At 44.1% G+C, this 17263-nt stretch overlaps 1 protein-coding gene across 1 annotated transcript in view; it reads right to left on the reverse strand.

The window, feature by feature from the left end:
* Positions 1-16333, reverse strand: part of Pka-R2 (cAMP-dependent protein kinase type II regulatory subunit) — a 134415-nt gene extending 118082 nt beyond the window's left edge. The window contains exon 1 of the mRNA XM_075873770.1: positions 15878-16333. Coding sequence (XP_075729885.1) covers positions 15878-16100 — 223 coding nt within the window. The 5' untranslated portion in view covers positions 16101-16333. The remainder of the gene's footprint in view (positions 1-15877) is intronic.
* Between the last annotated feature and the right edge of the window lie 930 nt (positions 16334-17263).

The raw sequence follows: 17263 nt of genomic DNA on the forward strand, positions 1-17263 counted from the left end.
GCATGGCGTAGCGTCAAAACGCTATGCATTCGCCGAGACGCTGCAACGCGTTCGTGTGGTTAGGCCTTGACAGTAACATTAGCTAAACGCAAAGAATAGCGTAGGCAATAGCCTATATACTCTCAAAAACCCTCATTACGTTTCTTTTACATTAACACCCGACCACTTTGTTAATGCTTACTACTAGCTCTCTTTCGGTCGCTCGTAGACATTGCCGCTTGCTATAAATACTGAGACGTGGCTGTCGAGGTGCTAACGCTCGATTATATAGCCTCACACTGTGATACCAAAAGCGAAAACTTGTTAACCCAATACGTTCAACATTCAGGTGCGCTATCGGCTTCAAATGAAACCCAAACAGCGAAAAGCGTCTCGTTGTATATAGTTACTGTGGACGGCTCCTTTAGCGTATACATAACTGTCTAAAATGATACAGTAGGGAGTTTTCGCGCACAGCGAGCCCTTGCGGTGCGGTCGGTGCCACTGCGCATGCTTTGTACGCGAGCCACCGTTCGCGGCCCGCCCGCAGAAAAACCGAAATAGCGTGCGGCGATCGCGGCCCGCGAAGTGCTGGTGTCGAGGCTATGTGTAGTTTCCCTGCATTTGAGTTTGCGGGGCAGCTAAAATCCCTAGATTGTTCCCTAGGAGGTGCAAACGTTATTCTAAAGCTCATATGCTGCCCGCAGCGCCTGCAAACGTTATTCTAAAACCCCCTAGTAACAGCGCCCTCCAGACATCAAAACTGACAGGCGCACGTATCCGGTTGGTGAGCATGCACTGCGCTATGACTGCGCATGTATTGCGCATATACGCGCACCCGCCCACTGTAACATGCGAAAACTTGCGGCTGTTCGGCTTTCATTTGACGCCGATAGCAGAACCAAACGTCGGATCGCAGTGATCAGCAGCTAAATCAAGCCAGCCAGTCAATCAAAAAATAAATACGCAACCTCAAAACCCTTTCATATAATTCAAGCATTACAAAAAGAATCCACCTTGGTTGTGGTCTTAATAGTGAGTTAATTAGGTCGGACAAAAGCGCAGCTCTGCCTTTGTCCTTAGGCGATTGGCGCAATGACGTCAGCGGAAGCCACGTACTGCGTATCAGGCGCGCGCCTTATCACGTTCTTTTTTTTTTTCCAAAAGCCATAAGTCACCTGCACATTGACAGACCAACCAAACGAACTGGTTGCAACGAAACTAAGCACTCGCTTCCACGCTACGTGGTTGCCTCATTACGGTCAGGTTTCGTTAAACGCTAACAGCAGGTATACTCGCGTGAAAGCAAAACCGGAAGCACGAGAGGCAGTGACGTCATCGACGGGCTCGAGTGTCTCGCGAGGGCGCAGACAGGAAGCGCACGTGTCAGGTGACGCACCCGCTTTTGGGAATTCAAAACCGAGCCTGACGAGGTGTGTTTATAGTTCTGTGTCTGAACTCCGAATTTACTATTCGCCAACAGCTGTTGAAGGAAGTCGGCGGAGGTCCTACCGGTACGGACACACAACCCAAGATTGCAAATGAGTTTTGCAGAAACTCGCAAAGTGGCGAAAGGGGTACGAAAGGGAAGAGAGACAACATCCCATTTGTAGCACGAATTTACAAGAAAATCCGTACGGATTTATTAAGAAGAAAGGCTTCCTGGCTGCCAAAAAAATTCGTCCTGGTCTGGGGTCCAAACACGGGACCAACGCCTGTCAGGGGCAGTCGCTCTACCAATTGAACTAGCGGTCACTTAATCGATTGAGCTATTCACGAATAGCTCAATTCGTAGAGCGAACGCCCCGGAAAGAAGTCGGAACAAATTTTTCGGCAACTAAGAGGCTTTTCTTTACTGAGAAATACGCACGGATTTCCTTGTCGCTTCGTGCTACAAACGGGTGGCTGTCTTCTTTCCCTTTCTTACCACCCAATATTGAACCACGGGTGGTATATTTCATCAATAAAGTTTTCTATACTACTCTTTTTACTTCTTTACGACTACTACTACTACACGTATTCTAAGATGTTACTTCACGAAGCAGGGGTCCGACCCCTTCATGTATGTGTGTTGTGTATGCATGCGCGTCATTGAAACAGCCACGCGAGGGAGAAGTTGAATTCGTCCCCACTCCAAACTTTTTTTCAATTCTGCAAGTGTACATATACACATCCGCAGATATATGCACGCACGCACGAAAGTATAATTAAGTATAGTTAAGCCCCCTTCCCCACATTATCCCGAAAAAATTCTGGCTACACCCCTGGTTACTAAACTGAAAAACTTTCAGGGAGGTAGGTCGAATCGTAACCGCTTTCCAAAACACCCTTCAAGATAGACATATGATTTGTATGTATAAATGAATGATGGGGGAAGGGGGGTGGGCGCATTCGACTGCGCCATGTCTACAAGTGTGTGGCATTCTAAACGAAAGAAAACTCGTACGCATATTTTATCGCTAGTTTGGCGGGTATGTACACATGCCGAAAGGATTATGCGGCACATATTCACATACTTTTCTCGCAAACCGTCAGGTATGACAACAGCGCAAAAAAAAAAAAGGCAAAAAACGTGACCTCTTCAGACAACGCAGACATAACTCCAGACGATGAACCAGATGTCAACTCTTCTCTCGACTACACATGATGGACAGCCGGGAACAAAGGGGCAGTCTCCTCTACAGTAACTGTGTTTGTAGTGCGCTTGATGACATGTCACATTTGAGATGACACTTGGGTTGTGCCGCACAGGTGCGCATATCAGGCCTATAACCACACCTGCTTCGTATACACTAATGGATTAGGGTAGGAAAAGCCGCATGCACTCGCTGAATGCAGGAAGGAAAAGAGAAAAAAAAACTGTTTCAGGGACCCCCCAAACAACCTCTGAAAATACAAAAAATGCGCATTATTTTTAAAAGGCGTATAACAGCACCAGCAGACACGAACGTGGATGACGCAACGGGTCAAGCTGTTTTTTTTTTTTAAATAGAAAAACAAAAAAGTCGTGTGCCCCGTCCTGTGACACCTTCTGACGCAAATCAACCAACTAACCAAAAAAAAAACCACATTGACTACAGTCTTTCTCCTCCGGCGTTTCCCCATCCTTTGTTCTCGTGACGTCATGAAGAAATAAGCTCTCAATTGGTCTATATACGAGGGTTTAATAAGGGTTCTTTAACGAGACACCAACGAGAACGCGAATTTTTCTCGTACAAGTAAATTACTCTTTCACAATACCAAAATTACTAAGTCTGCCACGAGAAGATGATAGTGTGAACGTGCAAAAAAAAAAAATGCGCCTAGATAGCGAAGCCTTTTTGAAATTCTGCAACAATCGCCTTGGCGTCATAGATTTTGGCGCCATCTACTAGGGCCTATACGAAGTTCCTAGTAATAAAAATGAAGCACCATGGCCGTTGCCGGGGCCAAAAATTTAACATACCTAGGGGCACATTCACAAACCAACCTCACTCTTACCTCGAGCTTTCCATATCGGTTTTCAGCCTTTGTTGCACTTGACGAACAAAGTAGGTTAGTATTTATGAACCAATCTTGTTTTTCTTTTTTTTTAACCTATTACCATTTTTGCACCCTTATAACGCATGTAAAGTGTACAGAGACTAGAGCAAAACGTGAGGTAAAGTCGAGGTTGGTTTGCGAATTCGGAACTAAATTCCAGGAAATTACGTAGAGCCAATTGTAGCCGAAAATACGAAAAACTAGCAGTTGTTCAGTGTACGAGTACAACCGATGAGCGATGCTGCTTAGAAGTGGGGCGCTAGCTAGTAAGCGCTTGATCTCGCTGCTGGCGTTCGTGAAGGCGGTAGGGTGCATAGAGTTCCCTAAACAAATATACACTAGAGGGCGTTCCGGCGCTAGTTTCTATTTGTACATGAAGAATGTCGATACAAAATGGAGGAAGCGAACGAGAAAATTGACGGGTAAATACTTTGAAAACAGCAGGGGGCCAAACCAAAAAGAACGATTGGTTAAGAAGACGGTGAAGAAAACGGAGACTGACATGTGTAGAATTGGCATGATTAAGAAGTCCGCACCAGAGGTCCATCAAACTTTTAAGCAGGAAATTGCCAAGGAAATGATCTATGATAATACTCGGGGTAGTTCTCTACCTGTTTGAGGCCAGGACGGGCGGTTTGCGAACCAAGACATATCGGGCCAAATACGAAGGGGTAGACACGGTATGCAGTGCATGTGGAGAGGAAGAAGAAACTGCCGAACACTTGATAATGTTCTGTAAAGAGCTTCACTCTATAGTTCAGGATGATGGCGCAGAGTTTTTCAAAGCACTGGGGTTTAGGGACAGAGAGGGCGAAATAGACTTTATGCGGGTAGAATTAACTAGAAGTAGGTTATCTGATTGATGGCCAAATGCAAGGCACGAACGAAAATTAAACCCTTCACTGCAAGGTACCAGTCCTCAACTTCATTATTTAAAGGGAAAAAAAAGGATAAGTCTAGTTCTTGGTTCACTAAGTATTACGGCTAGGTGGCGTTATCAGACGCCCGATCTAAAGGGTAAAGCCACATCAGTCCATCCATCCATCCATCCTATGGGGGTTTATGGATAGTCAAGGCAAGATAGACTTTAAACTGGTAGAAATAACCAGGAGGAGGCTAACTGATTGGTGACTACAATCAAGGCACGAGTGAAATTCAATCCTTAAACACAGAGTTTAACTTTATGGCTAGGTGGCGTGAGCCATTGCCCGATCTAAAGGGCGCAGCCGGGTACATCCATCCATCCATACATCCATTCTATGGGAGCTTCAACGCATACCGCTTCAGCGAGCATGACAATTATGGGTAGTACACGGATTTGCTTAGTCTTCGTACTTTACGTTCCTTTTGGCTTCACGTGGCTTAAGCTGCTTTGTCACGCAACAATCGGCAAATGTTCAGCACAGGCGCTTCACCACATTAATCTTTTAGGCTTACCATTTCAAATCTGGTCCGGAACTTTTTCTTTCCTTCCAAACAAACCTGAAACACAGCAATAAAAGAAGCCACAAGTGCGATTTGCGCGCCCGAAAGTACGAAGACTAGACAAATCAGTGTGCTACCCATCATTCCCATGGTCGCTGAACGATCGCAGCGCCAGAGTCCCCTCTAGTTAATTTTAGGAAACCCGAGCGTGTCGGTGACGAGAACGACTGAACAGGCGAGCGTGCGGCGCGAACAATCTGCCACCGCGGCTGCACTGCCGCTTCGCCGAGAGCGTGCACCTGTCGTTTCGCTCGGGGTGCTTGCCAGGCGCAGGGAGTTACGACGGCGGCGGCAGGGTGCGGGCCTAAGGAGCTTCGCTCTTGAAACCATTTTGAAGTCCATGACGCCATGCCACGGCGATTTAGGCACGAAATTCAAGAAACGAAACTATGACATGATGGTGTGATTAACGACATCGGAGTCTTCAGAGTGAAATCGATCGAACCCAGACCGATTAAATGTTTCACTTCAGAGTCCCGTGATTCAACGTCTCAAAACTCGACCTCATTTTTGTTTATTTTTTTACAAAGCTGCCAAGAGCCAACGCAACCGTCCTTTCGGAGAGCTCGAATAAATGTTTTGCTATAGTAGTGTAGCGTTCTGCGGCTTCACATGGGCGTGATTTTGCAGCGCCTCGAGCACCAAGGCGTGGGAGTGCGCTAGAAGCTACAGTAATGCGTGCACAGCAGCTATACATTGGAGCCACGCTATGAATTTATTGTTATTATTGATAGTAAGGTTATAGTGCAAACATTATCATCATTCATCGCCACCAAGCACCTCCACTTTAAGAACCTGGATCTGTGCTTGCTTACACCACTCACATTCTCTGGTATGCTATGTACAGACTTGCACAACCCAAACAGGTAGTGCCATGGCAGCAAGCAAAAAGTTATTACAAGAAAACTATTGCTACGCAACTAATACCCCGTGTTCGATGTACACAAGCGTTCAAAGTACACAGGAATGCACATGCCTTTTTCCAAATAACCAACATGCTTGTTACATGTATTATTACAGCTGCTACCAAGACCATAACAAAACTAGCTAGCTCTTTTCAATGGTGTGCTCCAAAGCACGGTCCTGAACACTTACACTCTCAGAGATGGGGAAGACGACACCATTGCGATTTTGCATCTGAACAGTGTCTTGCATAAAAACACAGCTGTGGAAAGCTGCAGTCTCACAAACAAAAGAACACAATAATGTGATGGTTGCAAAGGTACATAACTGATTCCTTCTGCCAACGTGTGTGAGTATGTGAGAATTTCTTCCACTGCAACGTCATCAACATATTGCTACTAAAAGAAGAATCAAACCCACGAACTTGAGCTTGGCAGCATCACAGAATAGCTACAAAAACAAGCTGCTGCAACACTCAAAACAACTGCCTGAGAAAGCACGCATTTTCTCCGACCATCTAGTTATAACAAATTTCTTAGAACTTTCAAATGTGCTCTGTGTGATTTCATAGCAACCACCACTCGGAGAAACCCCTATAGTCGAAATGTGCTGGAGCAATTTCTTTTTCTTTGATCAGTTAATAGTACTTTTGCTTAATTAGACAAAGCATTAACATAATTAATGTTAAACCAGCACATTTAAATGTAGTGAGCTGTAACAGTACATCTATGGAGTGTCTGTCATCGAACAATTCAGGACCATCTACGTCGATTTTCCTTTCTTACAGCTGTAACTATCCAAAGTCGCACAACTAAGGTCGTTGCAAAGAAACTAGTCACAAATAGTTTCATGTGCTCACAAACTCACACTCGGTCAAACAGCAACTGCCCTGGCTCAGTCACTCAGTACTTGATTTTTCAGCAGACAGACTGCAGTCCCCAACTTTGAAATTAATCAGATGTGTGAAACAAGCGATCAGTTTATTTTACGATGCAACCACAGTGCAAGCATAGTTTGGTGTGCCAACAGGTAGTTCGAAACAGCAGGTGTAAACATTGGCCACCTCGCGTCACTTGCTAGCTGGCACTTTCATATGACCACGCCATTAGTGGTAGTCACAAGTGAGAAAGAGCCTTGATAGAAAACATTTGAAAGGAAAAAAGCCAGTGCAGAGTTTTCAAAAAAAAAAAATAAAAGATCTTCGAGCATGTCATGATGACTGCATCTCGTGACAAAGAGAATCCTCAAAGGACACTGCTATTTTTACGGAGCCGTGCATTGAACGTGAATGCACTAGCGCGCAGTTTCACAACCAAATACTTTAATCATTGGAAGTGAAAGGGATACTCAGTGCCACAAAAACTTAACATGCTACTATGTCTTTTGTCGATAGCACATACCTCACGACAACCTCGCAAGAGGCCTTTCGTAAGTAAGACATCCACTAGTAATTTTTCCAGACTGAAATTGTCTTAATCAAGCTCAAAGCAATGCCGAATCTGTGAATACAAATGTGCAGGTGAATGGTGCGTCTCGTGAGACTGGATGCCAGTCACAGTCGCAGACTATATTCCTTCACGATCCCGGTCTCGGAGTCGTCTTGTCGGGGGAGCGAATCAATGGGTCGCTGTGGCTGCTCGGTGGCCTGGGTTTGGGCTGTGGGTGCGCAACTCGCGCCTTCCCTTCTGCGAACAAGATGACAGCCGCGCACCACATCTCATTGATTACACAGTTTAAGAACCATGACCCCCACAATGCTTGCTATAAAATCGGGGGAAAGATCACAGTGGAAAAAACAAAAAACAAAACGGAGCGCCCCCAAGCACGTGTCCATTGAAAAACCAGAAAGCGACAAATTGAACTGGCTTAATAGCACCACAATAGATTAGAGAACTGTCACTTTACAAACAATGGAAAAGAAGGATTCACTGTGTCTGCTCAACATTTTGATATCGCTCAAACTTGTGGACAATGAGGAGAACACCGCCACAAGTGTAGAAATATAGAGAATAGGAAGACAGGGAGGTTAACCAGAAGGTAGTATCTGGTATGCTACCCTGCACTGGAGTAGGGCAATAGGGGGTTGAGAGCACCTAATAAAGCATCAACAAATGGCAAATTCTTATAGAGCAAAAAAGCATGATGTACAACATGAAAGTTTCACTTTCACAGAAAGCGGAACCATTCTTTAAAAAGTAATTGAAAGTGACTTTTTAAATGCAATTTAATTAGTCTGTTGGCTAAAGTGCACTTACAGCACTATTTGGCTTGGTAAAAGGCAGTTTCATTTTCATTTCTGCGCACTAAATATATTGACCAATCCAATCGAGACAGCAATGTACCCCCTAGTTTAGACACAATTCTTGAAGAATTCCTCAGCAACATGTTGAACCATTAACATAACAATCAAACAAAATCCTCAAGGTAATGTAACGTTAGCTTAAAAGTTAAGTGCTTCAATTCTTTTTTTTTAGTGCATGCAACATGACTCATGTAGGGTGGGCCACACTTCTCTCGCAATTTCGACCACATGGGACTTGGCCATTTGGCCCACCTTTCAGACAAGTATGACATATGACATCCGTAATGCAACATAAGCCTCCTACAACCCCAACAGCAAGCACTACCCTTTTCGAAGTGTATCCCTTTGTGCGCACAAGCTGCACAGCTATATTCTTCATTCTTGCTGCCACTGCCACTCACACTCAGATTACCAGCGCACTTGTCGATTAACTCATCAATGCCATCCCTGATGTTAGGCAGCCCTGCCATTTTCAAAGCCCCTAATGGTTACTTTATGTACAGAAATTGGGATGTGCCATCACTTGAAACAAGCAAATTCAATTTTCATTTTATGAATCTTTATTTTCTAATTATTTTATTTTTCTTCTTACTACTGGGCTGCCACATTGGAGGAGGAGGCGACCCATGCTTATGCTTATACGACATGTATGTACATTTTGAGTGTGGAGAACAGTTCCTCTGCTTTGCTTCGTGTTGTTACAGAAACACTGGCGCAACGAGACAGTGGAGACATCACAGCCCCCTGCCAGTCTGAGGGTGCCAATCGAACTAAGCAAACAGAGGGTCGCTTCTCCGGCTGCAAAAGGCTCATCAGCCATAGCAAAAGCACAGGTCAAAGTTGTATCTTATGTAATAAGCACCACCAAGTATTGCACATACTGTATACAGACATCAGGGGGAAGCAAAGTAGGACACTGTGCCAACACACAAAATGTACAAATATAAAATAAAAAGAAATAGATATCTAGTACAGGAAAATCTGATAACGCCAGCCATAAACTATTCATAATAAGACGTACGATTGCCTCCACCTAGGGCTGTTAAACAAATGCTTTCATATTTTGCATGTCGTCAGTACTTGAATTGATATAGTCAGAAGACGTCTAATGCGCCAACCAAACCTTTTTCATGTGCATGCATTCATTGCAGCACTGTTTATAAAGTTGTTAAAGCTCCAAAACCTCATAGTGAACAGCCCGATATAGTGCCAGCAAAGCCCATTCGTAAATTAGTCCAATATTAAAACAGCTCAAAGTAGATTGCGCTGGCTAGTTTTTTAAGCCTACTGATGCAAGATGAAAGTGCACATATGCAAGTTAAAGCATCACAGAAATGCAGCAATATCAACTAAACTCGACAAGAACATACAGCCCTTATGATTTTCTTTTCCCTTGAAAATGATTTCGCAACAATATCACTTACATCTTTGTCTGGTTTCAACCCCGTTTCATCTGTTATACACTTCCAGATGTTAATTGAGGCTATGTTACTTCAGCTGCTAACTAGCTATTGCTACCATGTTCACAAACTGGAAACATTAGGTGACCAGCACGAGAACCACATTTTGCATCTCTGCGGCACCACCTTTCTCTCTAACATACTATGTTTGATATGTGTATTTGCAAATTTCCCAATATCACAAAACACAAGGTGTGTTTGCAGCTGTGGTCCCTCTTTTTCATGGAAGAATTCACAATTAAACAAAGACAAGAAACACTTTATGAAACAATGAGGACAAAATTGCGTGATGATGCGACTGATTAAAAAAACAGTATGAGTAAGTGCGACATCATCTTTCAGGGTCAGTACAAAAGAATCCGAGGTCACAAGGCTCGATTTCCGGCCAATAACAGAGTGAACATTACCGAGAACATCACAACAGTCACAGGAAGACCTTACGAACCATTGGTTCAGTAGAATTACACACAACGCAGCCATATATAGGAGTGATAATACACAACACACACATTTGCAAAGTGGCACATGATTAATTATGTTCAAGCGAAAATAACAGGAACAATGGCACTCAACCTAACAAAATGTCACATTTACTGCCAGCCTTCCATTTCATACACAGCAGCAGCTTGTCCGATACAGAACAAAACAAACATTGATTGAGCATTGTCCTGCTTGGCTGGGATTAATCATCAATGGAAGTAAGGAAGGCAGTGAATGAGCAGAGAGAGAGAAAGATTGACTGGGGCTTTTGTTTGCGGACGAGCAAGCACGCAGCTGTAATGAAGCATTGTTGTCATATTTGTAAGGCAACGCACGAGCCTTCCCTCAACTGTAGACAGCTAAAAGAATTGCCTCCTGGGAACAACATCAAGATCGGACAGAAAAGTAGACCGATATGTTTAGGTCAGTTAACTCCAGATTCACTAACAGCAGATGCATTTCTTCCAAACAAGCACAGAAGCAGGAGCGCTAGAAATTTTCAAATTTGATATTCTTTACTTGAGTTTCTGAGAATGTAAAGTGAAAAACGGAGGGAGCAACACAAACTTTGGCTTATTTCCATCTCTATTCCATATCCCTTACGCTTGATTTTTTACAAAATTCCAAGAATATTTGAAAGTACACACACTGTAAAAGTTGTCCCCCGTCGTTATTTACAACTAAACAGCCTTTCTTTTCATTTGCCATAGAATGGTTTCCTAACTTCCACTGGGTATGCTTACACAAAGCATTCTACATTCCAAAGGAAACAGTTTTTAAATGGTCAAAGTGTAGTGAAGTGTACAAAAAGCTATTACAAAGTCGACAAAGAGCAGTTCACATTTGGATGGAACATAAGCAGCAAAATCACTGACTGACCATGATCAACCCAACAGGAGGTGATACATTAGCCAATCACATACAATTTTTACATGCAGCAAGTAATCATATTTAACTTAGATTTATCCTGCTCTATTCCTCAACAGTCCAAACTTGTGTGCGTGCTGAGCAATTGTAAAACACTTATCGGTCTATGAGTGCTTTTTAGACAAACTCCCTTTTTAGCAGAAAGTTTACGGCGCTCAACAATCACGATATACACTTCAAAGAGCCGCGAATAACCTTTATATGCTGCCACCAATCATATAATACAGCAAGTGTAGTCAGCAGAGCACTAATTCAGATTTAAGATTCAATTCAGATTTCTGATGAGGTTGTGTCATGAATACAGTGCCAGCCATCACTGTATCAATCATACAAATCATGACGGCTCGCATGTATGTGCATGTTTGTAATTCATGTTCACTTATTTAGCACATTGAATGAACAGGGACGGAGAATCAACAATGTGGACACAGTGAGAACATGTAAGCCGACAGCGGTAACGAAGTATTGTCGTATTGGTACATCGGCACACACGTCTTCCTCAGATAGTAGACAGTCCGAAGGAATAATTCCAGATTAAGGATGTTATCAGAAAAAAAAATCAGCGTCGTGTCGGCGTTGTTTCTCTTCCTGTCCTTGTTAATTTATTGTGCTAAATCAGTGACCATGAATACGAATCAGTTAAAAACAGAAAAATAAAAACTTGTGAGAATAAACTTGTTTCTGACATCACTATTTTTTAGCTACGACAGCCATAGACAACCTCCATGAGAAGTAAGTGTGAATTTTAAAACACTTTTATTGTGTGCACCTGCTTGCTTGTGCACTGGCATGCACATTTCCCATTTCCTGTAATTTACTCTTTCTACCTCATTTGTATATGATTATAAAATAAAGAAGAAACGATATGACGGGCTCATTGAGTGAGAACCCAACCAATGAAATCCCTTCTTGTAAGCACATGCTGTAGTACTGCGATTCTGCTGAATGAACACCGGACAAATCTCGAAATAAAGTACAAATTCAGCACCAATTGAAAAAGCAGGCAAGAATATCATAAGATACTTGCCTGATATTATTGCACGATCGAATGTTAGGCTAGCTGATGCTACTCGTATTAGTATCAGTTTTATTTTGTCTTGTAGTGCTGTATAAGCACATCGTTATTTTCTATACATACGTGGAAAAAAAGAAGTGTCTACATCTATGTAGTCTTAGATACATTAAATCTTATGGCCTGGTGTCTGTCGGCTCTGGCCTTCAATCCCAATGAGGCTTCGGCAGGCCAATTTTGTATTTCTGTGCTGCTTTTCAAAATGCTAACAAAGAATTATTATTTTTATTATTATTATTATTATTATATGGCTTTCAGGGACACGTACAAGCGCTCGACTCCTTTAAAATATACGATGACCTGCAAAAGGTTATTTGCTGTTTAACAAAAAAAAACAATGCAAACTTTATTTCCTCTGATCTCTAATCAGCTGTATTGTTGAGGTAGTTTACTACGAACATTTAAAAAATGTATAACTTCGAAAAAATAACAGTGGACGTGTAGATCAGTGAATGTAATATCAGACTGCAATTAATCAACAATTTGCTCTATGTGATTACGCTGACAAAGTTAAATGGCTACTGTTCATTTGGAAGTGCTCCAGCAGAAAGAGCTAGGAGGATAACGCTATGTAAAATTTCTTTTTTTGCTCTCTCTCTTCTTGTGTGCAAATGTTTGGCCAAACAACACTCAAACGGACTTCCAAGTTCAGCGAGGCATGCCCACCATTAACAGGAAAACAAATAAATGAAGTGATACTGACAGAACCTTGATGTATTATATCGATGACACAAAAGATGGATACGAAAAAACTGGGGACCACACAAACACAAGTGCCAACTTGCAACTGCCGTGCTTTTTTTCTCGAAGGGACACTAAACACAAAAACGTTTTTTTCACATAATACTAAAGTACAGCTTCACAGTGCCGAAAATACCACTCTTCCCGCACCAAACACCGAGACGTAACAGAGTTCGATGGCACCTACTATGCCCTACGCTGTTCCTCGTCATTAAAAATAGAGTACATTGCCATCTATGGGTGCTAAAGACCTAACAAACCAAGTTGCAGAAAATCTCATCAAGCTCGTGTGACAAAAATACAATAATACAGTTTCAATTTAGTGACATCAGGTGCGGAGGTTTCAGCGTAAAATTTAAAAATGAAACTTTAACTTTGATTTTCATCGCTAATAGAGAACTTATGACAGTGAAACCAGTGACACTAGAGTTCTCAAACTACAAATTATCAATCTAAACCAAGTCCATGTTTCTCTTAAGTGTCCCTTTAACAATGTATCTGTGCCAAACCACCCAACTGTCAATCCTGCTTTACTGAACATAGTGTAAGAGCAAAATTAACAGCTCAGTGAACTTCCATAAAAAGCGTGTTAAATAACTCATGGATGAAAAGTGTGCATTGTCGCTATAACAATATAAATAAAAGCAATAAAGCGGCAACAAGTTTTATAGGAGACAGGCTATACTGGAATATAACAACATTAAAATCAAACGTTAGACAAACTTTCACAAAACGTGCAGTACACCGCATGCAAAAATTCCATGAAGTTTTTGCAACTACTGCAAAGCTATGCAGCAGTAAGTCCTGTGCCACATTGCACGCCGCTAGCGGAGCGTTCGTTAAACTGCGTGTAGCAAGCACTTCTACAAGCGAAACTGGAAACAGGTTGTACTCAACAGTTTTAGCGGAAGCGAATGAATCATTTGTGATTGTGCCGAGAGCAACACTTCCTTTTTGTTTACCTCTTTCCTTTCACTGTTACACACTAAGATTATAGGTCACCTGTTGCCAGCTGCGAACAGGTCTGGCCTTACAGATACAATCAGGAGCTTTTAAACGCAGTTTTTTATTTTTATGAAACTCATCAGTGTAGTTCTGGTTAGGTGCTGTAACATAACAGAGGAAGTAAACATTGTGCTCACAACATTGATGTGGAGGAAACTCGTAAGCATGAAAATTTTGACGACGACCATAAAAGGTATGTGCATATTTCCATGTTGACACACGAAGTAATCGGTTTGCACAGTGCATCGAAGAGTAATTACAAAGATCACCATAGCAAAGTATGTTTTTTGTGACTATGCTAATATGAGACTACAAAGAACCCAAATAAAAAGCTTTAAATCTCATTCTTTTAACGGAACGAAGGCCCAGCAGCTATTAACCAAGAAAGATGGCAGAAATTCTCACAACAGCCTGAGTAATTAGCTACAACACCCAGTTTACCAAAAACAGGTCCGATTTCAACAGATGAAAGGTCTATGCATGATTACATCAAAGTAAATCTACACATTTCGTTACTGTCATAACAGCGGCTACCACAAACGAGTGCAGGCCAGCGACATATGTTTGGCATGTGTTTACCTGTGAATCAATGGCTTCACTGTACTAGCAACAGCGTTATGCAGTGCATGCAAAGCTCGTTTTATGTCATAACATTGCTATAATGTCGGAAATGCAAAGTCTGGTGGTTTTAGAAAAACTAACGCTGAATGGTTAGTTTTCTTACAGCTGTAACTGTAATGTAACTGTTAGAATGGTATTTCCATTCTAACGCTGAATGGAAATACCTTACAGGTGTTCCCAACTTTGTGCAGGCTGGATTTCATCTCATGACACGTGGAAGTGATGCGATGGTTGGTACAAGTGAATACATCATCAATACCTTGAAGTGTCATACCAACGAAAGAAAAAATGTGCACATGCAGTGGTGCTGCATTGATAAGTGTAAAGTACATATTAAACTGTTGTTAAATAATCAGATATGCTGTGGTAGCTGAAGGTACACTGTTACTAGACGTCTCTTCTGGCTTGGCAGCAGTGGTGGCTTTTGAAGGGTATCGTGCATAAGCTGTCACAGTGAAAGCAGTACAGTCTTCTGTGTCTTGAGAATTTATTTCATCACCATACCTCACCATATTGCCGTTATGGAATCATATTTGTGGAATCGTCCACTTTGCCCGTGTTCGAAGTTTTGCGCTGCATATTTTTGCCGATTAAAAGGAACATGTATGACAAAAAAAACACGATGATGACGTCTTCGCGTTTGAAACAAGACGACGTTCAAGGCCGACACGTCGTTGTTAACGCTATATAAGCTAATCACAGCATGATGGATCCTAATCATTATGCCCTCGAAATCTCTGCGGAAACAGCAGGTGTTGTGCAAGACCACCCGCTGCGCCGGCGCATGCTGATGGTTCGTCCAAAGCCGGAAAACACGATCGCGTACGTAAGACGATTACTATACAACCCGTATAAACGTTACTTCCGTTCACGACAGTCGCGTGTTATTCAACGCCTGCCGACCCGGTCGCAGGCCCCGGGTGGGCTTCAGCGTCGCGGCTCCCCGTACCCGTGCGCGAGCTCGGGATACGTTACGCAAGCGAAGTCTCGCAGCAGGTTTTGTCGGCGTGCAACGGAGCGTCGCCGCGTACAACTCCGCGGCGCGGGCTGCTGTTTTTACACGCGCCGGTGAGTCGGAAGCCCGTAAGCGAAAGCCGACGGGCGCCGGCAGCGAGCTACAAGTGTCCCCATACAAATCGTCGCCTCGCCGAGCGCACGTAAACACCCACCTCGGAGACGAGATGGGTAGAAATGCCGCCTCCGAAACCGAGGGCGGTAAACGGCGAGGGCTCGGAACCCGAGCGAGGTGGGCGCGCCTCGCTGCCGCTACCGTACTACTTTCGGAGGGTCGCGCGTTTGGCTTCCGGGGAAGCCGGCCGCCGGTTAGGCCTAGGGCCTGGGAGCCGCGAGAGCGGGGGGTTACTGAGGCGCCCTACTCACTGGGCATGGGCTCCTCGTCGTCGCTGTAGATGGCCTCGTCGTTCTCGGCGATCGCCGGCGGGCGGCCCGAAGACGCGCTGCGCTGTCGCTCGTCGCGCAGCCCGGAGAAGTAGCGCGCCGCGTACTCCACCAGGTCGCTGGGCCGCTCGATCATCACGTTCACCGTGAACTCGAGCAGCAGGTTCGTCAGCTCCGGCGGGACGTCGTAGCGCGGACGGTTCATGGCTCTGGCGCCGTCGGATTTGTCTCTCTTCTTTTTCTTAGCAGTACATCCGCGCAGGGGCACCACCGTTGCACACGAAACGGGGGGTCAGCAACGACCCAAAACACCACCACGAGAAAAGAGCACGGCAGAGGACACGGGAGGAGGTCGGACACGCACTTTCGCCTTCCAAAACAGCGGCGCGCAGGCACACGATCCGCTGCAGCGCCGGGTCCCTCTTCGCCTTCGTTTTTCTCTCTCTCGCGGCTGCTAATGAAGCAGCGACTGAGCGAGCGCAGCGCGCCGTCTGCTACACGCGGCGCTGTCGACGCCACCGCCAGATGATTGGCCAACACTGTCGGCCAATTGAAAAAAATAAAAGGCGCGCGGCACGCTCCTAAATTTGGCTCCAAATTTAATCTGGCGGCCAGAGTAAAAGTTCCGCTACATATCGCACAATGCCGTTGCGTGTACGGCGAGAAGACACTTTTCCTGAAGCGCAGCAACCCGACGGCAACGGCCCTAGCGGCGCTGTGAATCGGCCTCACCGGGAATAACTCATCGTCATCGCCGCGATGCTGTTGCGAGTGCTTTGGTTTTCTGTGATTGTTTCACTGCTCCGTGTTGCGCTCCGGCGCCGCTGTTCGACATTGGGCAGGTGGTTGCGCACCTGCTCATACGAAAATGATTTCAACTACGCAACGTAGGCGCACAGGTGGCAGCTTGCTATGCGTCGAAAGGGGGTCTTGATTTACATGGCATTTCACGGCGCTTCCTCGTGTTATGGTACGCTAATTGTGCGGATGCAGGAAACACGGCATTAACGCTGACTGCCGCCGCTTATTTTACGGGGAAGACGTGAGAACTAACGAACACCAAATGTTAATTACTTTCATCTCACAATTCTTAATGGGACGCTATGCGAAAGCACTTCGAGTACACGAACAATGCGATGGTCCACGGACGTCCATCATGCTCAACTTGGGCAGATGGACGTCCGTGGGGCAGATGCTTCGGAGTTTGGACGTCTTTTTATTTTGCACACAATAGTATAGTTTATTTCACGAGATAGGCTTCCGTAGTGGGAGCCGAAACGTCCTATTATTACTGAGCTTTTTTATTTGTGCAATCACCATCACCATTTTGTTATCACAATAAATGAATCAGCGAATTTATGGCCTACA

The sequence above is a fragment of the Rhipicephalus microplus genome, chromosome 9 (genome assembly GCF_043290135.1).
Source record: "Rhipicephalus microplus isolate Deutch F79 chromosome 9, USDA_Rmic, whole genome shotgun sequence".
Lineage (NCBI taxonomy): Eukaryota > Metazoa > Arthropoda > Arachnida > Ixodida > Ixodidae > Rhipicephalus > Rhipicephalus microplus.